The sequence below is a fragment of the Hyposmocoma kahamanoa genome, unplaced genomic scaffold, assembly GCF_003589595.1.
Source record: "Hyposmocoma kahamanoa isolate Upper Pololo Valley unplaced genomic scaffold, ASM358959v1 90260, whole genome shotgun sequence".
Taxonomy (NCBI): domain Eukaryota; kingdom Metazoa; phylum Arthropoda; class Insecta; order Lepidoptera; family Cosmopterigidae; genus Hyposmocoma; species Hyposmocoma kahamanoa.
In genome coordinates, this window is record NW_020654601.1 from 1 (window position 1) to 18,554 (window position 18,554).

General features: G+C 36.7%; 1 protein-coding gene across 1 annotated transcript; it reads left to right on the forward strand.

Moving 5' to 3' along the window:
- Window positions 1-1,054: 1,054 nt before the first annotated feature.
- Window positions 1,055-15,106, forward strand: LOC113236234 (dynein heavy chain 1, axonemal-like; the record flags this gene model as incomplete). The annotated part of the gene is made up of 6 exons (XM_026472242.1): window positions 1,055-1,201; window positions 5,809-5,971; window positions 7,441-7,610; window positions 9,560-9,781; window positions 10,672-10,833; window positions 14,929-15,106. Coding segments are annotated over exons 1-6 (1,042 nt in total), but the record flags the coding sequence as incomplete, so codon positions are not given.
- Window positions 15,107-18,554: the final 3,448 nt, after the last annotated feature.

Here is an 18,554-nt window from a genome sequence, read left to right on the forward strand (position 1 = left end):
GCGTGAATGACGCTCTGTATACGATTTTAACGCCCTATAAGTTCGGACACTTTTTAGCGCGGACCCGACGTCCATATAATTGTAAGTCAATGCTTGCAACCCACTTTAGCATATGTTTTATGTCAATAAATCGGTTGCCATTCAGGACTCGCCTCAGTCGTTCTTAATTAGTTTTTTAAAACCGACTTCAAAAAAGGAGGAGGTTCTCAATTCGATTGTATGTTTTTCTTGTATGTATGTTACGCGATAACTCCGGTGTTTGTGAACCGATTTTCATGATTTTTTTTTTGTTGGAAAGGGGGTACTTCCATAGTGGTCCCATTTCATTTTGAGGGAAATCATCCACCTCTAAGGGTGGCTGTTCACGCATGAAGATTCATTTTTATAAATAGCGTCTAAATTTTCTTAAGGAGCAATTATTTTAATGGTTGATTTTGCTATTTCTCCGATTCAATGCGTTTTTTTCTCGATATTGTTTGAGTATTCGATTCGAGAACGATATCCAATCGAAGAGTTCTGAATCGGGGTCCAGAGACGCTTTCTTACGAGCGTCTCTTGCAAAGAACCGTACCTAATTTATCATCTAGTGGATATACTAAATACGATTTTTTAATTACTTGTACGGTAGCGGAAAAGGCGTATCATGGGCCCTACTCTCGAAGCACGAAATCTTTGAATATCGTCAGAAAATTTTGTTGATATTATCCTGTGTGCAGCGCGACATAACTGTTACGTAAACTGTCACACCTCCCGCACAATGCAGTTACCTCAGGAACCGACTCAGTTAAGCGGCATGCCTGTAACTTAGAACTTTCGTCAACAACTGTCGAGAAATGTCGATGCCACCGCGGTATCAGGTGAACCAAAAGTAGGTACCTTAAGGGCGCATATATTCGATAATTTCATCGCGCTCACCACACGCGGTTGCCAAACGGAGTTCACGTTATCGCCGCGCAGCGACCACTTGCGTCGTAACTGTCATGGCAAAGTAATAAAATTCAGAATCGCCATTAATGTACACGAAAACTTCTCGTGTAACTGGGCGCTAATTGTTATGTGTAGCTTGTTAAACAAGAAGATAAAGACGGAGTTCAAGAAGGCGGCGAACGATGTGCTGGCTGGCCACCTAATGCTGTACGGTGACTTTATGGACTTGACATCAGACGAGCGCAAGTACCTTGAAGTCACTGACCGAGAAGAGGTAGGTAGAGGTACGGTAGTGATACCGCAAACAGGATGCGGTTGAACGTCCTAGCGTTCTGTTTTCACGTTTGGCGTTCTATGTAGATGGTTAATTCCGTTTGAAGATATCACTCGTGCAACAAGCAGGAGTGAAAGCGAGAACGCTTCTTCATGCGAAGCTTCTCTATCTCATTTCCTTTTGTAATGTGCTTTCAAAATTATTATATTTTAAGGAAAAGGTAAGTTCAACTTTTCATAGACGTTTATTTTGCCCTCGGAACGAAGAAGGGCACAACTAAAGTTTTTATCAAAATTGTGTTAGACATACATATTCGGGATCGGAAAAATAAAGGCCAGTCTAACTTTTTCTTGTGGGAATATGAAATATAATTGTTGAATATACAGCGAGCTGAAAAGTGCGTCACTGACTACAATAATCAATAATAACGGCAGTAGACCTCCTTGTGAAAGAGTTTGTCCAGGGAAGTATTGCCACCTTATCTATTTCTGCCGCCAAGCAGTAATGTCGGCTTTACTGTGTTCCGGTTTTGAAAGGTAAGCGTGCTAGTGAAATTACAGGCACATGGGACTTGTCAACTTATGTCTCAGGGTGACGGGCGCAGTGGTAGTGCTCCTCAGATCTTTGCGCTTTGAAGCTCTGAGTGGCACTGCAACTGTTATGGACAGGCGTGTAGCGTCCCGTTACTTGATATTATTTTAAAAAAATCTGATTTTTACTATACTAAACAATTGAATATCAATTCAATAAAAAAATTAATTAATACAGTGAATAGCGACATCTCTCGCCAGGACTGGTAGCTGTAAAGGTACTAACTGAGTGATAAATCTGCAATAGATTTCTCATAGATGGCGCTACGACTAAAAAGTCATTGAAAGACCAAGTACAAAGATACGACACAAGCACATAGAAAGATCATAGAAAGATTCGTGAGGTCAGTTGGTTCGTTTCGTGGCTTAGTTGGTATAGCGTCTGGCACGGTATGCAAGAAGACGTCGGTTCGAATCCGACCGGATCGAAGGAATTTTTTCTGAGTGTTCGATCTTTGTATTAATAATTACATACTGAACAAGTTTATTTAACGTTTATTATACATTAAAAACACTAGGTGTTGTCTAAAGATTTTTCTTGGTAATGTACGGAACTGTGCCCTTATTATGTAGTTCAATTACATCACAAAAAAGGCACAACTGACAATTGTGCCCTTTAGTTTTATTCGTGAGTAGTTTAGTCACATTTCAATTAGTTATATTATGTACGCAGTTACAAATTTTTTTCTTTGTACTAAGGGAAGAGAAAAATTACCCGCTATAAATTAAAGATTAAAATACAATTAACGTTTCTGTATAAGACATATGGTATGTATTAATATAAAATAAAAAAAAAATAAAAAAGTGGTTAAAATATACAACATTTTTTTTTATCAGAAGAACCTAAAAAACTTTACAAACACATTTACGAATTTAGAATTCTCGGTTTGTGCCTTCCTTGCTTCCGAAGTCAATATTGTAATAACATATCCAGTTTCCCAAGAAAGATTGAAGTGTCCATCCTTCCAACATACATTGCAAGGTATTATCACATTTTGTACCATAAACTTACCTCATAGAAAAGTAAAAATGTGGACGAAAATCGTTTAAGCCCAACAAGACGGCTACTTACTTACCTTTAAATATAATTTTTTTTATGATAGATACCAAGTGACAATACAAATATAGTGCGTAGACTGGGTTGTTCTTCAAAAGGGGCAAAAAACGTCTTCCGGTCAATTATTTTAATATACTAAAATTTCATGACACAATTAATAAGCTTTTTATATATATTTACCATTATTTTACATGTTACCCAGTTTAAAAAATACATCTTTGGTTTAATTTATGAAAAAAAAATCAAAAATGTCGCTAAACGTCATTGTACTCCTATTCCTATGACGTCTCTTAACACAACATTTGTTCACAAATAATTTATTAAATACTTATACATTCTAAAAATTTTATGAATGAAAGTTTAATAAATTAACCTTCGTTTAAAATAAAAACCTCTTCAAATACTTTGCATGGTTAACTTAAACTTCAATTCAAATTATTGCTACAAGAAAAACGTCATTTGTCGCAGTAACGTTGTTAAATCTTATTATTGAACGACGCATTTTCGAACGCATCTTTAATACACCTTCCCGGGTGTGCGGGAGGGGCCTTCAGTCGGCGGAGACCTATTGGTGAACGAGCACGTGCGGGTCTGAGAGCTGTAAGTAATTTTTTATAGTTCTTCACATTTTGTCATTAAAAATATCATTTGTGTTTCAACCTAAACTCCTTAAATGCACATACGTAATATTTTCGTTTGTATTTTATTCAATAGCCAGTGGCAAATGAATTCATTTAGTCTAATCATAACGGTTTTTTAATGCTCACAGACAAGTCCATACAGGTTTTTTCCTCAACTCGTCATTCTATGCTACATCATTGTCGGCACTTATCCGATTCGCCGTCATCGCAATACCGGAATAAATATATGTTTTATATTATCAGTCAATTGTCGTCCCAACACAGTAATATAACTAGAATAACCTGGAATTATTCTGAAGCTGGGCACGGAAAGGGTGCTCCTGATGGCGTTGGTGGTACAATAAAAAGAGTAGCAGATCAAATGGTGCATTTTGGTTCAGATGTTGGAAATTTTGATGAGTTTTACAAAATCATGGAATCAAGATTAGAAAATATTATAATTCAAAGAGTTTCAGAGCAAGACATAATTCAGAGGGAGAGATTGATTCCTGAGCAGTTGAAACCATTCAGGGGCACCCTTTCTGTACATCAGGTTCTTTGGGACGCGTTCAGACCTAAAATCACTATGAGAAATATGAGTTGCTTCCTATGTGATGCTGGTGAAATTTGCTCCCATGGTAAGCATCTGGGTTATATCAATAATAAGTCCTTTAGAAATCAGAACGACGATCTTGATTCTTGTGTAACTCCCCTGGCAAACACTAAGCGTAAATCTCAAAATCAAAACAAAATTCAGATTATTTCTAATGTTCTTATTGATGTCACTAATAAGACTCAGCTTCAGTGAAAATTGACCCATTTTGATTATTCCAATTTAGTTGATAATAATTGCGATTGGAATTAAGATGATAATACGTGATATTTTTTGCGTGAAATCTTTTGAATCCTAAAATTGTAAGTAAAAGTATACTATTTGAAACTTAATATTTGTCTATCCTGTGTGTAGATCAAGGATATTACGGGGATGAGGACGCAATGCGGATGCAGATATGAATATTTTTAAGAGATATACATCACGTAGCTAAAATATGTGGAACTCTCTTAATAATTATGTCCTTAATTGAAGAAGTTAATCTGTGATTTTTTTAAATAATTACCAAATTACTATTACCAAAGAAAAACTAAATCCCGTATTACAGAACATAGCTCAATACTAAAGCATTACTTAAAACTAGATTCAAGCCAGTTGATTGGTTGAAACTATTTTTTTTATTTCATCAGTACTCAAGAATTACTTAAAAGTAGATCCAAGCCAGTTGATTTCTTGAAACTATTTTTTTTTTATTTGATTAATACTCAAGCATTACTTAAAATTAGATTCAAACCAGTTGATTGGTTGAAACTATTTTTAAGTAACGCTTGAGTCTTGGTAGACGTTCTATAATACGAGACTGAGTCCTTTATTAGCTAGATGATTAAGTTATTTGAGTGTGACAGTTTGTTTTTAAGAAATATCTAAGTACCTACTTAGCTTCACAGTTACGTATTTATCGCCTCACGCTAATAATTTAAGATTGTCATTTACTTTGAATCCTTTGTTTAATAAATAAATATTATATAATATACTTAATAAATATTTTGATTACTTAAATGTTTTTTTATTGTTAAATACCCAAAAATGAAAGATTTTAGATCATTGTCTGCAACACGGCGTCATTATTATACAAGCTAAAGTCATTCTCAGTGCGTGGTGTCATTAGTATCAACGTGAATAATTAGAAATTTACAAATATTACGAAGAATAATGAAAATTAATACGTGCCTTTCATAAAATAATCTTTTAGAGTATGCTTACATTGCATTTAGCTTGATAAAAATAGCTTACATAAAGGTTCTAAAAAATATATGAAAACTTAACAAAAATAATTTATTTCGAAGAACAACCCGACTACAAAGAACTAAACCTTTTTAATTGTTTTAGTTATTTCATAGTGAATAAAATAAATATTACTACCAGTGTTAATAAGACAATAAACACAAGAACTAAATGTCTTCCCCTTAACTACTACAAAAGATATTATGCCATTGGACAATTGCTTTGGTTACTTTTATTTGAGGAAATTATGTTAAATTAAAATTGCAGACACCCCGATACATAAGTTGGCAAGTCCCATGTCCCTGTAATTTCACCAGCACCCTTACCTTTCAAAACCGAAACCCAGTATTGCTCACATTTCTGCATGGCGATAGAAATAGGTAAAAAAGAAAGATTTCAAGAAATCAGAAACCCTAATACAATGTACGATAATCATAAATAGGTAATTGAAAAGACGTGGAGTTTATCTTGTGATAAATAAATGGATGTTCTTATTGATACAGTTGCAAGTGATCTTGGACCGCTACCTAGAAGACTACAACTTGGCAACGACAGTACCTTTAGATCTGGTGCTGTTCGACGACGCCATCGCGCACTTATGCCGCATCTCACGAATCATGCGCCAGCCCATGGCCAACGCGCTGCTACTTGGCATGGGCGGCTCTGGTAAGGCTGGTGTTTTATAGTGCACATTAGATTCACGGCCGCATTTTGGAAGCTTAGCCACATCTTCAGGTCGTCAATCCCACAAAGCCTAAAAACAAGGCATTTAACCAATGCGTTCTACCAGTTATGTGCTACACAGCCGAGACTGGAATGGCGACCGCGTCAAGGAAAACGTAGTGTAGGACGTTCTGCGGCAAGATGGACGGACGACCTAAGCAAGGTGGCCGGCAGTGGCTGGATGCGGGCGGCACAAGACCGGGAAAGTTGGCGTGCGCTAGTGGAGGCTTATGTCCAGCAGTGGATGCGTGTAAGCTGATGATGAATTAGATTCATCGAAGGCTTGATTATCCCATCATTACGGCACGTTTATCCTCTAAGACTCAATTTATATTGCGGCGGAATGGACGGGAAGCGAATTTTTCTATCGATATTATTTCGCTTCCATTCCATTTCGCCGTAGTATAAATTTAGCCTAAGGAGAGAGCCTATGCCACGCTTAACGCAATGGGGGCCACGCTTAACGTTTTCCAATTATAAGCTTTCTTCGCATGTAAGTCGTTTTATTATTATGTTTTTCTTCACCACTTGCGTGCCATTACTAAACATTTACAATCCTCAACCCATTTAGGCTCAAAATACAAAACTGCAATGCGACGTCACATCGCACAAATCTACAAGCTCGCACGACGCATCGCAAGAATTTGCGAATTGCTTCGCGTCGCGCATTCCTGCGATGTTAATCTTCTTTGTCTTTTTTTCCTGTACTTTCTTATCAATAACTGCAGTGCAACACACTTTTTACGATCCATGTCGCCTACCTGGCTTAAAAAAAAAAGTTCAGTGGCAGTGAGAAGCTTGGCCGCACGAAATCGCAGCGCAGTTTTCTGCGCTGCAAATTCGCATCGCGCCGATTCGCAGTGTTGTGTTTCGACCCTTATACGTCCCACTGCTAGGCACCGGTCTCCTCTCTGGCGAGGGTTTAGGCCATAGTCCGCCACGCTGGGGCAAAGCGGCCCAACCCGCTTTGTGACGGACTTCACATGTTTTTTGAGGTTTACGAGCCTTCGTCGACATCCAGGTTTTGTCACGACGTTTTCCTTCATAGTAAATCTGAGAAGCTAGAAGATGCGAGGCCGGATTCGAACCCACGGCCTCTGCTTGAGAGGCGATAGATCAAACCACTAGGTAATTAAATGCTGACTGCTCTTCATAGGCCGAGCCTTAGTGTGTTCATTTCAAACTGTTATCACTACCACAATTTCAATATGTTTCCCTGAAATTCGTGCATTTTGTTCAATAGAAGTTTCAAATTACTACTAAATGATTTGAAACCAACTTAAAAATTACCAGTGATTAGTTATTTATAAAACTGTGTCGTCCCTAATGATTTTCTTCTTGGGCGGCATGTCCTTGTCCAGCGCAAGACTCGTCCCCGAAGAAACCCTGTTTGACACTTGACGTATTTGTAGGTCGTCAGTCGCTATCCCGCCTAGCTGCATTCATGGCGGAGCATACGTGTATGCAAATAGAAATAACAAAGGCGTACGGCATGAGTGAGTGGCGTGATGACCTAAAGAGCACCATGATGAAGGCTGGAGTGGAAAACCGCGGCATCGTCTTTCTCTTCTCTGATGCTCAGGTAAACAAACACGTTAGGAAACCACCACACATATCCACACTTCCTTCGCTTCCGCTCGGATCGCCGATACAAAGCGCCCATCGTTTTTATCACTCTTTATTACCTGGCCCTGTATTCTCGTACTCCGTCCGAAACAATTACTGTCAAATAAGTAATAGGTACTCGACCAAATTCAAAGGACGCATGATGCGAATGAAGCTTCATACTTGACATTGTGTTTTCATTTGGTCGAGTATTACGGACGAAGAGTAGACCTCCTGAACATTAAGCATTTTCTTTGAAATATCACCATCGAAATACCACAGGTCTTTGACCAGCGATGACTTACGGCACTGAGACGTGGTCGCTCACTATGGGCTCAAGGTCATCCAGAGGGCAGTGGACAGGACTATGTTCGGACTTTCACTGCGAGATCAAATCAAACATGAGAATAACCCCAAGAGAACCATAAATTATATCTAATATTAATGCAAACCACCCTAACAGAACGTTAGTTTTGTTTGAAAAAAACTAATATAGATACGCGATTTAGATTCAAAAACAGTTTGATTTCCAATTTGTAATAATAGTAAAAATCTAAAAGCTCTATGTGTAAGCGACAATGTTATAGAAATAAAAAAAACAAAGGGACAGTATATAATTCGTCCACATTTTCTGTATTTTGTAACCAAAACAGTTGAATCAATTTAGATGCGGTTATTATATATTTATTGGTAAAAGTTTTAAAAGGATTCATCACAGATGGTTCTCAAAAATACTATAGTTTGCACATGCAAAAGCTTTATTTTAAAGCACACAAAATATTCTGCCCTGAAGTCGATGTGCGACTTCGTACGGGTCACAATCGAACGTTACGCTTCACCCTGAGATTGAAAGCAAGAGACTCAGAGATAGGGAGATGCGATCACCGCTCTGAGTCGTAGTAGATTCAACAGATGTCCATTTCCATCCAACGAGGCAACGTTACCAGTATAACGGAAACTTTTGAGCCAGGCACGATGCAGGGCGGGATTATTATTATTACTAGTAACAGTAGAGCTCTTTCTGAAATAGTTCGTCCAGGGAAGTACCTTGTGTGTTAGCAGTACCTTACCTATTTCTACCGTCAAGCAGTAATGTGAGCATTACTGCGTTACGGTTTTGAAGGATAAGGGCGCTGGTGAAATTACAGGCACACGGGACTTTTCATCTTAAGTCTCGAGGTGTCGTGCGCAGTGGCATTGCCCCTCAAATCTTTGCAATTTAAAGCTCTGATTGGCAATGCAACTGTTACGGATAGGTGTGTCACTAACCATCAGACGCACGACTTGTTCGTCCTGTCACATCGTGCCAATAAAAAATTTCTCAACCGTTAATTAGTCAACCGTGACCATGGGACCTGTAAAGGGCCCGAAACGTCGGTTTGTTTGAAAAAACAAATATACGCGATTTAAATCCGGAAAAATAGTTTCATTTCCTAAATAAAAAATATTTTAGGTCATTCTAATGATATCTCTTGTAAATCCCGGTTTACAATTGGTGCATAATTACATTTTTTTTTTACTTTTTTACAAATTATAAATTCTACTCTGCTGTCTTATTTATTGGTTTTTTTTTTTTTTTTTTTCCTCTTCTGTGGTGATAATATATTTATTTGTATGTATTATATTAGTATTTAAGTATTTATGTAATTTATATGTTAGTAGATATTTATTATTTATTTCATTCATATATTATGATGTTTAATAATAATATCATATTTATTGCGCCCTCTATTATTATTACTACTTTTAGTTTATCCTATCACCCCAAGGTTGCCTGGCAGAGATTGCTATTTAGCAATAAGGCCGCCTGTTGTACACTGTATTTTTTATTGTATTGTATTTTTGGTTGTTTATTGTGCAATAAAGAATATTGAATTGAATTGAATTTTTGCATTTCAAAAGTAACTATATTTCATTACATAACAGATAAAAATGGAATCCTTCCTAGAAGATCTAAACAACATCTTGAGTTCGGGCGATGTCCCCAACATCTACGAGTTGGAAGACTTCGACAAGATCTATCAAGCGGTGAGGCATGCTGTGATGGAAATGAATCTTCCCGCCACAAAGAACAACTTGTTTTCTTGCTACCAGAGGAGAGTGCGCAGCAACTTGCATATTGTTGTCGTTATGAGTCCTATTGGTGAGGTAAGCACAAAATTAATGTCTTTTCTTAAGGTTCTTCCAATTACCAGAAACCTCCGAACAAGGAAGTTCTGTTATGAAATAACTCCGATACAAAACAGTGTATCCCCAAAAGTCAATACAATCACCATCTGCAAGATAACAATTAGTCTATACCTGTTTAATGAGCCGAAACCTAGAGTTTCTTGCTCATCCCCTAGAGTTTCTTGCTCATCCCCTAGAGTTTCTTGCTCATTCTTCTCAGGGGAATCTGCCTTACGAATGAGCGGTAGAGTTTAATATTGTGACGATTTCAAGTGTAATAATGCTTACCTATGAAATAAAGATTATTTTGAATTTGAATTTGAATTTGAAACACTTAGTTCTACAGGTTTTTCTTTTATAATACAATGACGAGACGAACAAGTCGTGCGCCTGACGGTAAGCTACACGCCTGTCCAAAACAGTTGCAGTGTCACTCAGAACTTCAAATTGCAAAGACGGCCTGGCACCGCCACTGCGCCCGTTACCTGAGACATAAATTGACAAGTTCCTTGTGCCTGTAATTTCACCAACACCAGAACGCAACGCGCTATAGCTCAAATTACTGCTTGGCGGCAGAAATAGGTAAGAAGGCAGTACTTCTCTTGACGAACTCTAGGAGCTCTACTGCTGGTGAATATTTGCAGAGACTGGAGCCCAAACTAGGACACCCTATAATTTTGTATACCCTATGGTTATGTTTGTTTTTGGTCAAGTGCTTGTACGCTCCTAGAGTCACCTACTCAACTACGTAATCATCGGTGCTACATAGTTGAGTAAACAGAAGGTTCACAAGACTTGGAAGGCGTGTGTTGGAAGTCCTAACCAGCAGTAAACAGTTCAAAATGGGTTAATGATGTTTGTTACTACAGATATTCCGGGCACGCCTGCGCCAGTTCCCGTCACTAGTGAACTGCTGCACTATCGATTGGTTCAGCGAGTGGCCCAAGACCGCGCTAGAGTCAGTCGCTGAACATTTCTTCACCTATATGGAGGATCTCGACACTTCCGACGAAATCATTAACTCTATGGTGGCAAGTATTTACTAAAATTGCTAAAAGAATATCAAAACTAAATTCAAAAAAGGAAAAACAAAAAGTACTTGCGTGTGTCACACTCAGGAGATGGATCGAACTGGACTGGTATGTGTCTCATATAGGTGCACTGTGAAACTAGAATCAGTAGATTTACGATTTTAGTATACCTATACCTACTACTCTCCTTGTCATAACTAACGCATTTATGTTTCGGTAACTACCCGCGATGCGCTCATACTACCGCAAAATGGTGGCTATTTGGTTTCGCAAATTAGAAAAGGGTTCAGTTTAAATATATGACGGCGCAACATTGTGGCGCCCTCTATCGGAACAAGAGTGAATCGCTTGGCCATTCACTCTAGCGAAACGTCGTCTGTCAGTGGCAGCGGGGCGGCCATCTTAACGTGTCATTCGTTCGGGTGATAGCCGCCTGCGCACCGTGTCTGCGACGGATCGCTATATTTCCAGACAATCAGTGCCTTTTTGTTTAAATTAATAATTGATTCCGTTTTATAATAATCCTAAGCAGTTAGTAGTGAAGTTATTTTGTTTTAAAATTAAAGAACGTGTGATTAATTGACAATTTAATTATTTCTATTTTCCACGCCCGGTGATACATGCCTAACATGATGAATGGCTCTGATGAAGGCCCTCCTGAGCCTTTATATATATATTAATAGTTTTTATAAATAAAAATTATTATTCTGCATTGCTAAATAAATACCCTCGGTACTACAACAAAAACATCTCAAATAAAATGCAGTAATACACCGCAAATTCTGCACTTAAAAAACACTAATGAAATTTTTGGTGTACTTGGGTAAATATGATAATATTCCGTTTGAGTGGTTCTAATGTTTACCATGAAATTACTCCTTAAAGTATAGTTTATAAACATTTATATTCAGGGTAAACTTAAAAAACGCAACTTACGGTATGTTTTCAATAAATAAACACCGACATCACCAGCCCAAACAATATCACACAATATTGTCGTGACGTATTTTTGAAGTTGTTTATTTTTTTTTAAATGACAGACCCAGGCATTAAAAACTTTATGATTTGCTAGAGTAGTTACCGAAATAGCAATTAGTATTAGTTCTTTTACCTGTTATAACTTCGATATCCGATAAATCGGTATAAAATCATTACCGTCACCTCTAGGTGTGGTATGCTTCCAGAGACGCATGAATCGCGTGAGCGGCTACCGAGATATTTCTCACCTAATGCTATTTTTTTTTCGAGTAAAAAATGTCAGTTGCAAATTTTACTTAACAATAAAACTGAAACTAATTTAATAAACCGCCTATGGGGGTTATAGATCTTTTGCTGATTCGAGAATTTTCTCTAAAAACATCGAGTATACATATAACCAGAAATAGAGACGAAATAAGGCCATCCATCCCTGGCAACTCATCAGGCAAATGGGCCTTATATCACTTTTAAATATCAACTCTCGTTTGCTCTAAAATCACAAATTGGAACGCTGAAACAGTACAGCGCCAACAACTAACCTGTGTGTACGTCTCCGTATATTCGAAAAATATTCTGTATTTATTGTAATAAAAATAATAATCTCTAACAATGGGGGGCTGGTCCATTCGTTGGTGTGGGAAAAACAGTAAAACATCTAGTTATAAAACAACCGGAATCACATTTCAACGGTAACTAAGTATAAAATATGTAATTTTGCAATTTTCGTCCATTATAGCAAAGCTCAAGTTAAACTGGCCGATTTGAAGTGAAACAATTGACGACACCCGTTCGCATTTGGGCTGGCCAATCGGAGCGTAGTTGTCACCGTAATGATATGGCAGAATAGTTTTCAAACAAATTAAATGATATTTCGTCTCTATTACTCGACAGCTAAAAATGTCAATTACGATACAAGACAGCGTAGTCGGGTATTTTATATATATTTTTTTATTTATTCCGGATATTCCACATAGAAAAGCACTACACATTAAATATCCAACATAATAGCTTAAAACTAAGTGCTCGACTGCGGATATCCACAGTCAAGATCGACTGTTGTTCGATTTTATATTTCCGAAACAAAATAATAAATACATAAAAAATCTGAAAACACCTTTATATAGGCCTTTTGAATAACGAAATTATGTTTTAACCACTTTTCGCTGTATAATCACATCGGACTCTGTTCTTCGGATGAGTCGATTTCTAGCCATCTAATTGATTTGTTTGTTATAAAAACAAACAAATCAATTAGATGGCGCGTATTGCACAGATTTTTATGGATAGTGCTAGCTATCCTTTTATTTTGTTTAGGGTTGGCGCCATCTACCCATATTAGGAAGCCTTAACTTATAAATTTATTTTTAGTACACAATGCCATCCATTGACATTGCATATTTGTCAAAGTTCAGAAAATAATGTTAACACATGATTAATATTTGTATAATATAACAAGGAACAAAAAAACGGACTTCATATATTACATATTGAAGAGGAAATGATTGATATCCACGGCGCCATCTAGTTTAAAGACTGAATTTTGACCTTTTTCAGAGTTACGGTCTACAGTATGGAGATTGACAGTGCTATTGAGTTTTTGATCCATCCTTATGATAAGGGGAGTAGTATAGCCGCGGAACTGAAATTGTACTATATTATTATGTATATTATGTCAATTGGGCAACGTAGAAACTAGATACGATACGGAATGGTATAGTGTGACGGGCTGGTGTCCCCATGTCGACGAAACGGTAACTGCGCAGCGGGAATACAAAACTGCGCGAGATTTTTTTTTTATAAAACCATGACAAGTCGTGAGTGTAGTTTGAACAGAGTTTGAAATCGTAAAGATCTGAGGGGCTCTACTCTACCACTCGCCCGTCACTCTGAGACATAGGTTGACAAGTCCCATGTGCCTGTAATTTCACCAGCACCCTTACCCTTCAAAATCGGAAAGCAGTAATACTGACATTACTGCTTGGCGGTAATAAATAAGGTGACAGTACTTCCCTCGACGAATTCTTTCACAAGAATCTCTACTAGTACTAAAATGTATACGCTGTTTACGGTAGTTTTGTAAAAATAATATAAAAATTATGACGAACGACACCAATGTCCAGTAAGGGCGCGTTCCCATTATGTCCACGTTTTATTTATCGTTGGACGACTGTCGCGTTTTTTTACCCGATAAATATCCGTCTAAGGATAAATATCCGTTTTTACTGAGTATTTAGCCTAAAACATGGATAATTATTTTTTTGTGTGGTTTATAATAAAATTCATTAGAATTCATTTTTTATTAAATAATTAAGTTTTTGCCATTCTTTTATGTAATAATACTGTTTTAGTACCTACGTTTTTCGAGACGAGTGGTATAAAAAATTCGATTGACAGAAAGTTATCAAATGAACTGTAACCCTTGAGCTGACCTATTCTGCGTTAATAAAGTGCGACCCAACTTTATGGTCTTGGGGTCTACTACTTACTAAATAAAGTCATGTTTGGACTTGAAATAGCGTAAGGATTCTCTTTCACATTTTACACACAAAATCTATTAATTAAAGACATAAAAATAAAATATTGATAATTGTGTAGGTACACAAAGTGTTTTAAAAATATGCTTTTACTAAATATGAATAATAAACCATGATTTAAAATATTTATCCACGTTTTTGGATAAACATTGAGTAAAAATGGATATTTATCCTGAGTATTTATCCCAATGATATTTATCCATTTCCATCTCTAGTCGTGACTGTGTCGTGGACATTTATTTTATCGTTGAACGACTATCTAGCTGTTTCCACTAGATCGTGGCGACAATTCATCGACTTGCACAACAGAATAGTTTGAACTTGCGAGTTGAGTCTGTCGTCACATTCTTAAAATGACGTTTTAATCATAATCTGACGACGGTCGTTCTAGCTCTTCGCATTGTCACGACATTCTGTCCTAGTATTTCATTTAAATATACAAGCTACGACAATTTAAACTGCACGACTATCTATCGTCACGACGTAATGGGAACGCGCCCTTAAAGAAAAATCCGTTACTATTATTGTCACTGTCGTTGTTATTGTTATTATTAATGAGACTGTTGCCTCCATCTTTCCTCAGTCGGTGTGCTGCTACGTCCACGAGAGTGTCGTGAACGCAAGCATTAAGTTCCTGCAGCAACTGAACCGGCTTAACTACGTAACGCCGATGTCATACATGGAGATGCTCGGGGCATACAAGGACATGTTCAAAAAGAAACAGACGGCTATTCTTACGGAGTCCAATGCGCTTACTACTGGTACTACTTTACTTTATGACTTTTAACTTATTTTAAATTTAATATTTACCATGATTGATGATGTACCTGGCAGAAAAGTTGTCTTGGCGTGACCATGGGAGATATGGTGCTCGTTCGACGGGTTGGGTATTGCAGATCCCTCCGCACCGCACTTCTGCTTTTCGTGGGAGTTTTAGATACGCAGCCTCGAAGTGCTGGAATAACTTGCCGCCGCCTATGAGGGAAGTAAAGTCTGTCTTTTCTTTTAAAAGCAAAATAAAACAACTATTAACATCATACCAGGCCGAGTTGTCCGTGGGCGGCCGGGGTGTTCCAGCATTTTCGAGGTAAAAGGTTCGCTGATAGGGTATAGCTCTGTAATTTCATATCATTTAAATATAAGTATTATGTCATTTTCGCTAATATATCTTATTTATATTTATATATATTTATTTGAATATTATATGATAGTAATAGTAAAAAGAAAGCACTAATATTTCTAATTTATTTTTTATTCTTTTCTTTTTAATGAATTTCTGGCGTCCAGCTCTACGGGCTTACTGAAAATCAGCGCTGTGGTAAAGCTACTGCAGCATATGCTGAGATAAGTCCCGTGTGGCATGACGCTACAACACAAGCCATACTACTGTCTACTGTGCATCATTGTTTTAGTTTTACTTGTAATTATAAGTCATATACCTACTTATTTGTATGTAAACTGTTTTAGTGTGGTTTTGTGTTGTTGTATTCGTGCCAATAAAAGTACGTCTATGTCTATGTCTATGTTATTCTGTGAAGGGAAACATAGTGAAGAAATCTACACATCGCACCCCTTATGGTTGAATGGCATAAGTCGAGTTACGTCAAACATGTTTGTTGCTCCATCAGATACAGAAAAAAAAAACCCACATCCTAACTCTATCTACAATATTAGCCGCTAGAATTACAAGAATTACAGAGGATGTGGGTTATATTTTTCTGTATCAACGGAGCAATAAACGTTTTTGACGTAACTCCACTTATGCCATTCTTCCAGGAGGGGTGTGACACGTCTGTAAAGCAATTTAAAGATGTGTGTGAAGTTCCCAATCCGAGTTGGGTTCGCGTGGGTACTACAACACAAGCCTTCTCATTGTGGCATGAGGCCAGTGCCCAGACTATATAAATAAAATAAAAATAACTTATTTCAGATGTCTATGATCCATATTTTCAAATTATAAAATTAGTTAATCCCTTCAAAATTAATCACTTTACACAACTCAAAGTAAAAATAACATCAAAATTAAAAATTAAAATCTAAATTACAATTTAAAATAAGATAAAATAATAACTACAAAAACATTAAAAATAAACTAAGTTATCAAATTCATCCTTTTCCTATATGCAGTCGAATAAAATGCCGCAATAAGGGCCAGTTAAAACAGTCGACTATACAGGGTGTAACAGAAAGGTGTGGTCATATTTGAAGGTCGGATTCAGTTAATGGTATGAAACTAGTTAGCAGAGTTGTTTTAGTGCACACTACGTTATTTATGGAAATTTCGCCATGAACAGTTTCGATCAGCTGATGTCATTTAACGAAAATAAATAGTCACATCACATCTCTATTGAGTATCATAATACAACCAAATTACGTAACTTGAAAAAATTGTGAAATTCAGGCATGTTATTGTAAATGATAAAGTACTTAATGCCATATTCTTATTACTATGTTATAATTTACTAAATTTATTATTATTTTGTTAATGTAATATGCGTGTGAACATTTAATGAAAAATAAATATTATCGATTACTTTGCCAAAATACACTACTTCATAACAAAACTATTATTTAAAACTACAGTACATAATAACGTAATATGGTTTCGTTAACTTCATATCTTCAAACATACAAAATACACAAATTTCCATTTAATATCCATTAATAAAAGTAATGTCCTCTAAAAAACACATATTTAAAGTTATCTCTTTTCTTTTTACCATATCATATGTAATAATACGCATTCATCTATTGTATTTTAATGAATGAAATTTGTCTCTTTCTATCCGCCGGTACTGTTCTAACGCATGGCGGCTAGCGAATCAGTCGGTATGTTTCTTCTAACGCATGACGCAATATGACGCAATCATCCGACTAATACTTCGCACCCTTACAATGAAAGTGACCCAAATCAAAAAATTTAAAAATGAGTTTATACCGTAAAACCATCTTAAAAAAATATTTTGTTACATTAGTCACACTGTGGTGAAGATGAAATTGTGCAATTAAAGCTCGAATAGCACTGATTCATAAAGGTCCCTTTCATTTTGTTCTTTCAGTTTAAAAATTCTACTCCCGCGTCGAGATATTAACGCCGCATTTATTGTTGAATCTGCATTTGCAAAGACAACACGCTGCCACTGACGGATTAGCATTTGAGCCATTTTCGTTCCGAAAATCATATTCAACAATCTCTAGTAACAGTAGAGCTCCTTGTGAGTTCGTCCAGGGTAGTACTGCCACTTTACCGTGTTACAGTTTTGAAGGGTAAGGGTGCTGGTGAAATTACAGGCACATGGGACTTGTCAACTATGTCTCAGAGAGATGGACGCCGTAACAGTAACCTTCGAGCGGCAGTGCTACTGTTATGGACATGCGTGATGCTATCCACCGGGTACACGACTTGTTCGACCCGTCGCTTAATATTTAAAAAAAAATATTTTTTTTTATTAACTTACTTTTTAAAGGGACTGACTTTTTTGTTTCGTGGACTTTCTTCTTTTTTAATTGTGAAATAGGGATCACAAAACAATATCAAGGGTTATGACATCTTGCTTAGCTGATGAACATTAAAAAGACTTAATTCTTAATACGTTAAATGATAACAAAAAATCGTTAAAAAAAGACCTATTGGCGACTAGTTTTTGTAAATTATGTTTTTAAATTGTTGAACATTAAAATCATCAGAAACAATTTTCAGTTGTAAAGTTCCATTTTTCCTCATTATTTTCAAAGACTAATAAGGCCATCACCTTTAGTACTTCAAGAGTAATAAATAAAATAATATGAAAATGTCACAACTTGAATCTTATTTTGCGTATTCCCAAAAAGTTGAAATTTTGTATTGGGACACTTTCATCGTAAAGGTGCAACCTGAAGGTCGGCAAACGTCAAGAAATTAGTTTTGATCGTTGACCACGAATTAATTATTATAATTTTCATCACTTGCTTGGAAATGAAAATATCGTGAGAAAACTTGGATTTCGGAGATAATTGCCGAAATCTTCAAAGATGCGAAAATGTCAAGTCTCCAACTAGTACTTACTATAATAATAATAATAATAATAACGCACACACTCAACATAGCCCCGCACTAGGGAAACCCTGTGTCGCGGGTGCCATGGACACACATAGACAACCACAAATTACACCCAAACTCACGAGAGAAATAAATGTAGGCCATACAAATATTTCTCCCGGCCCGGGAAT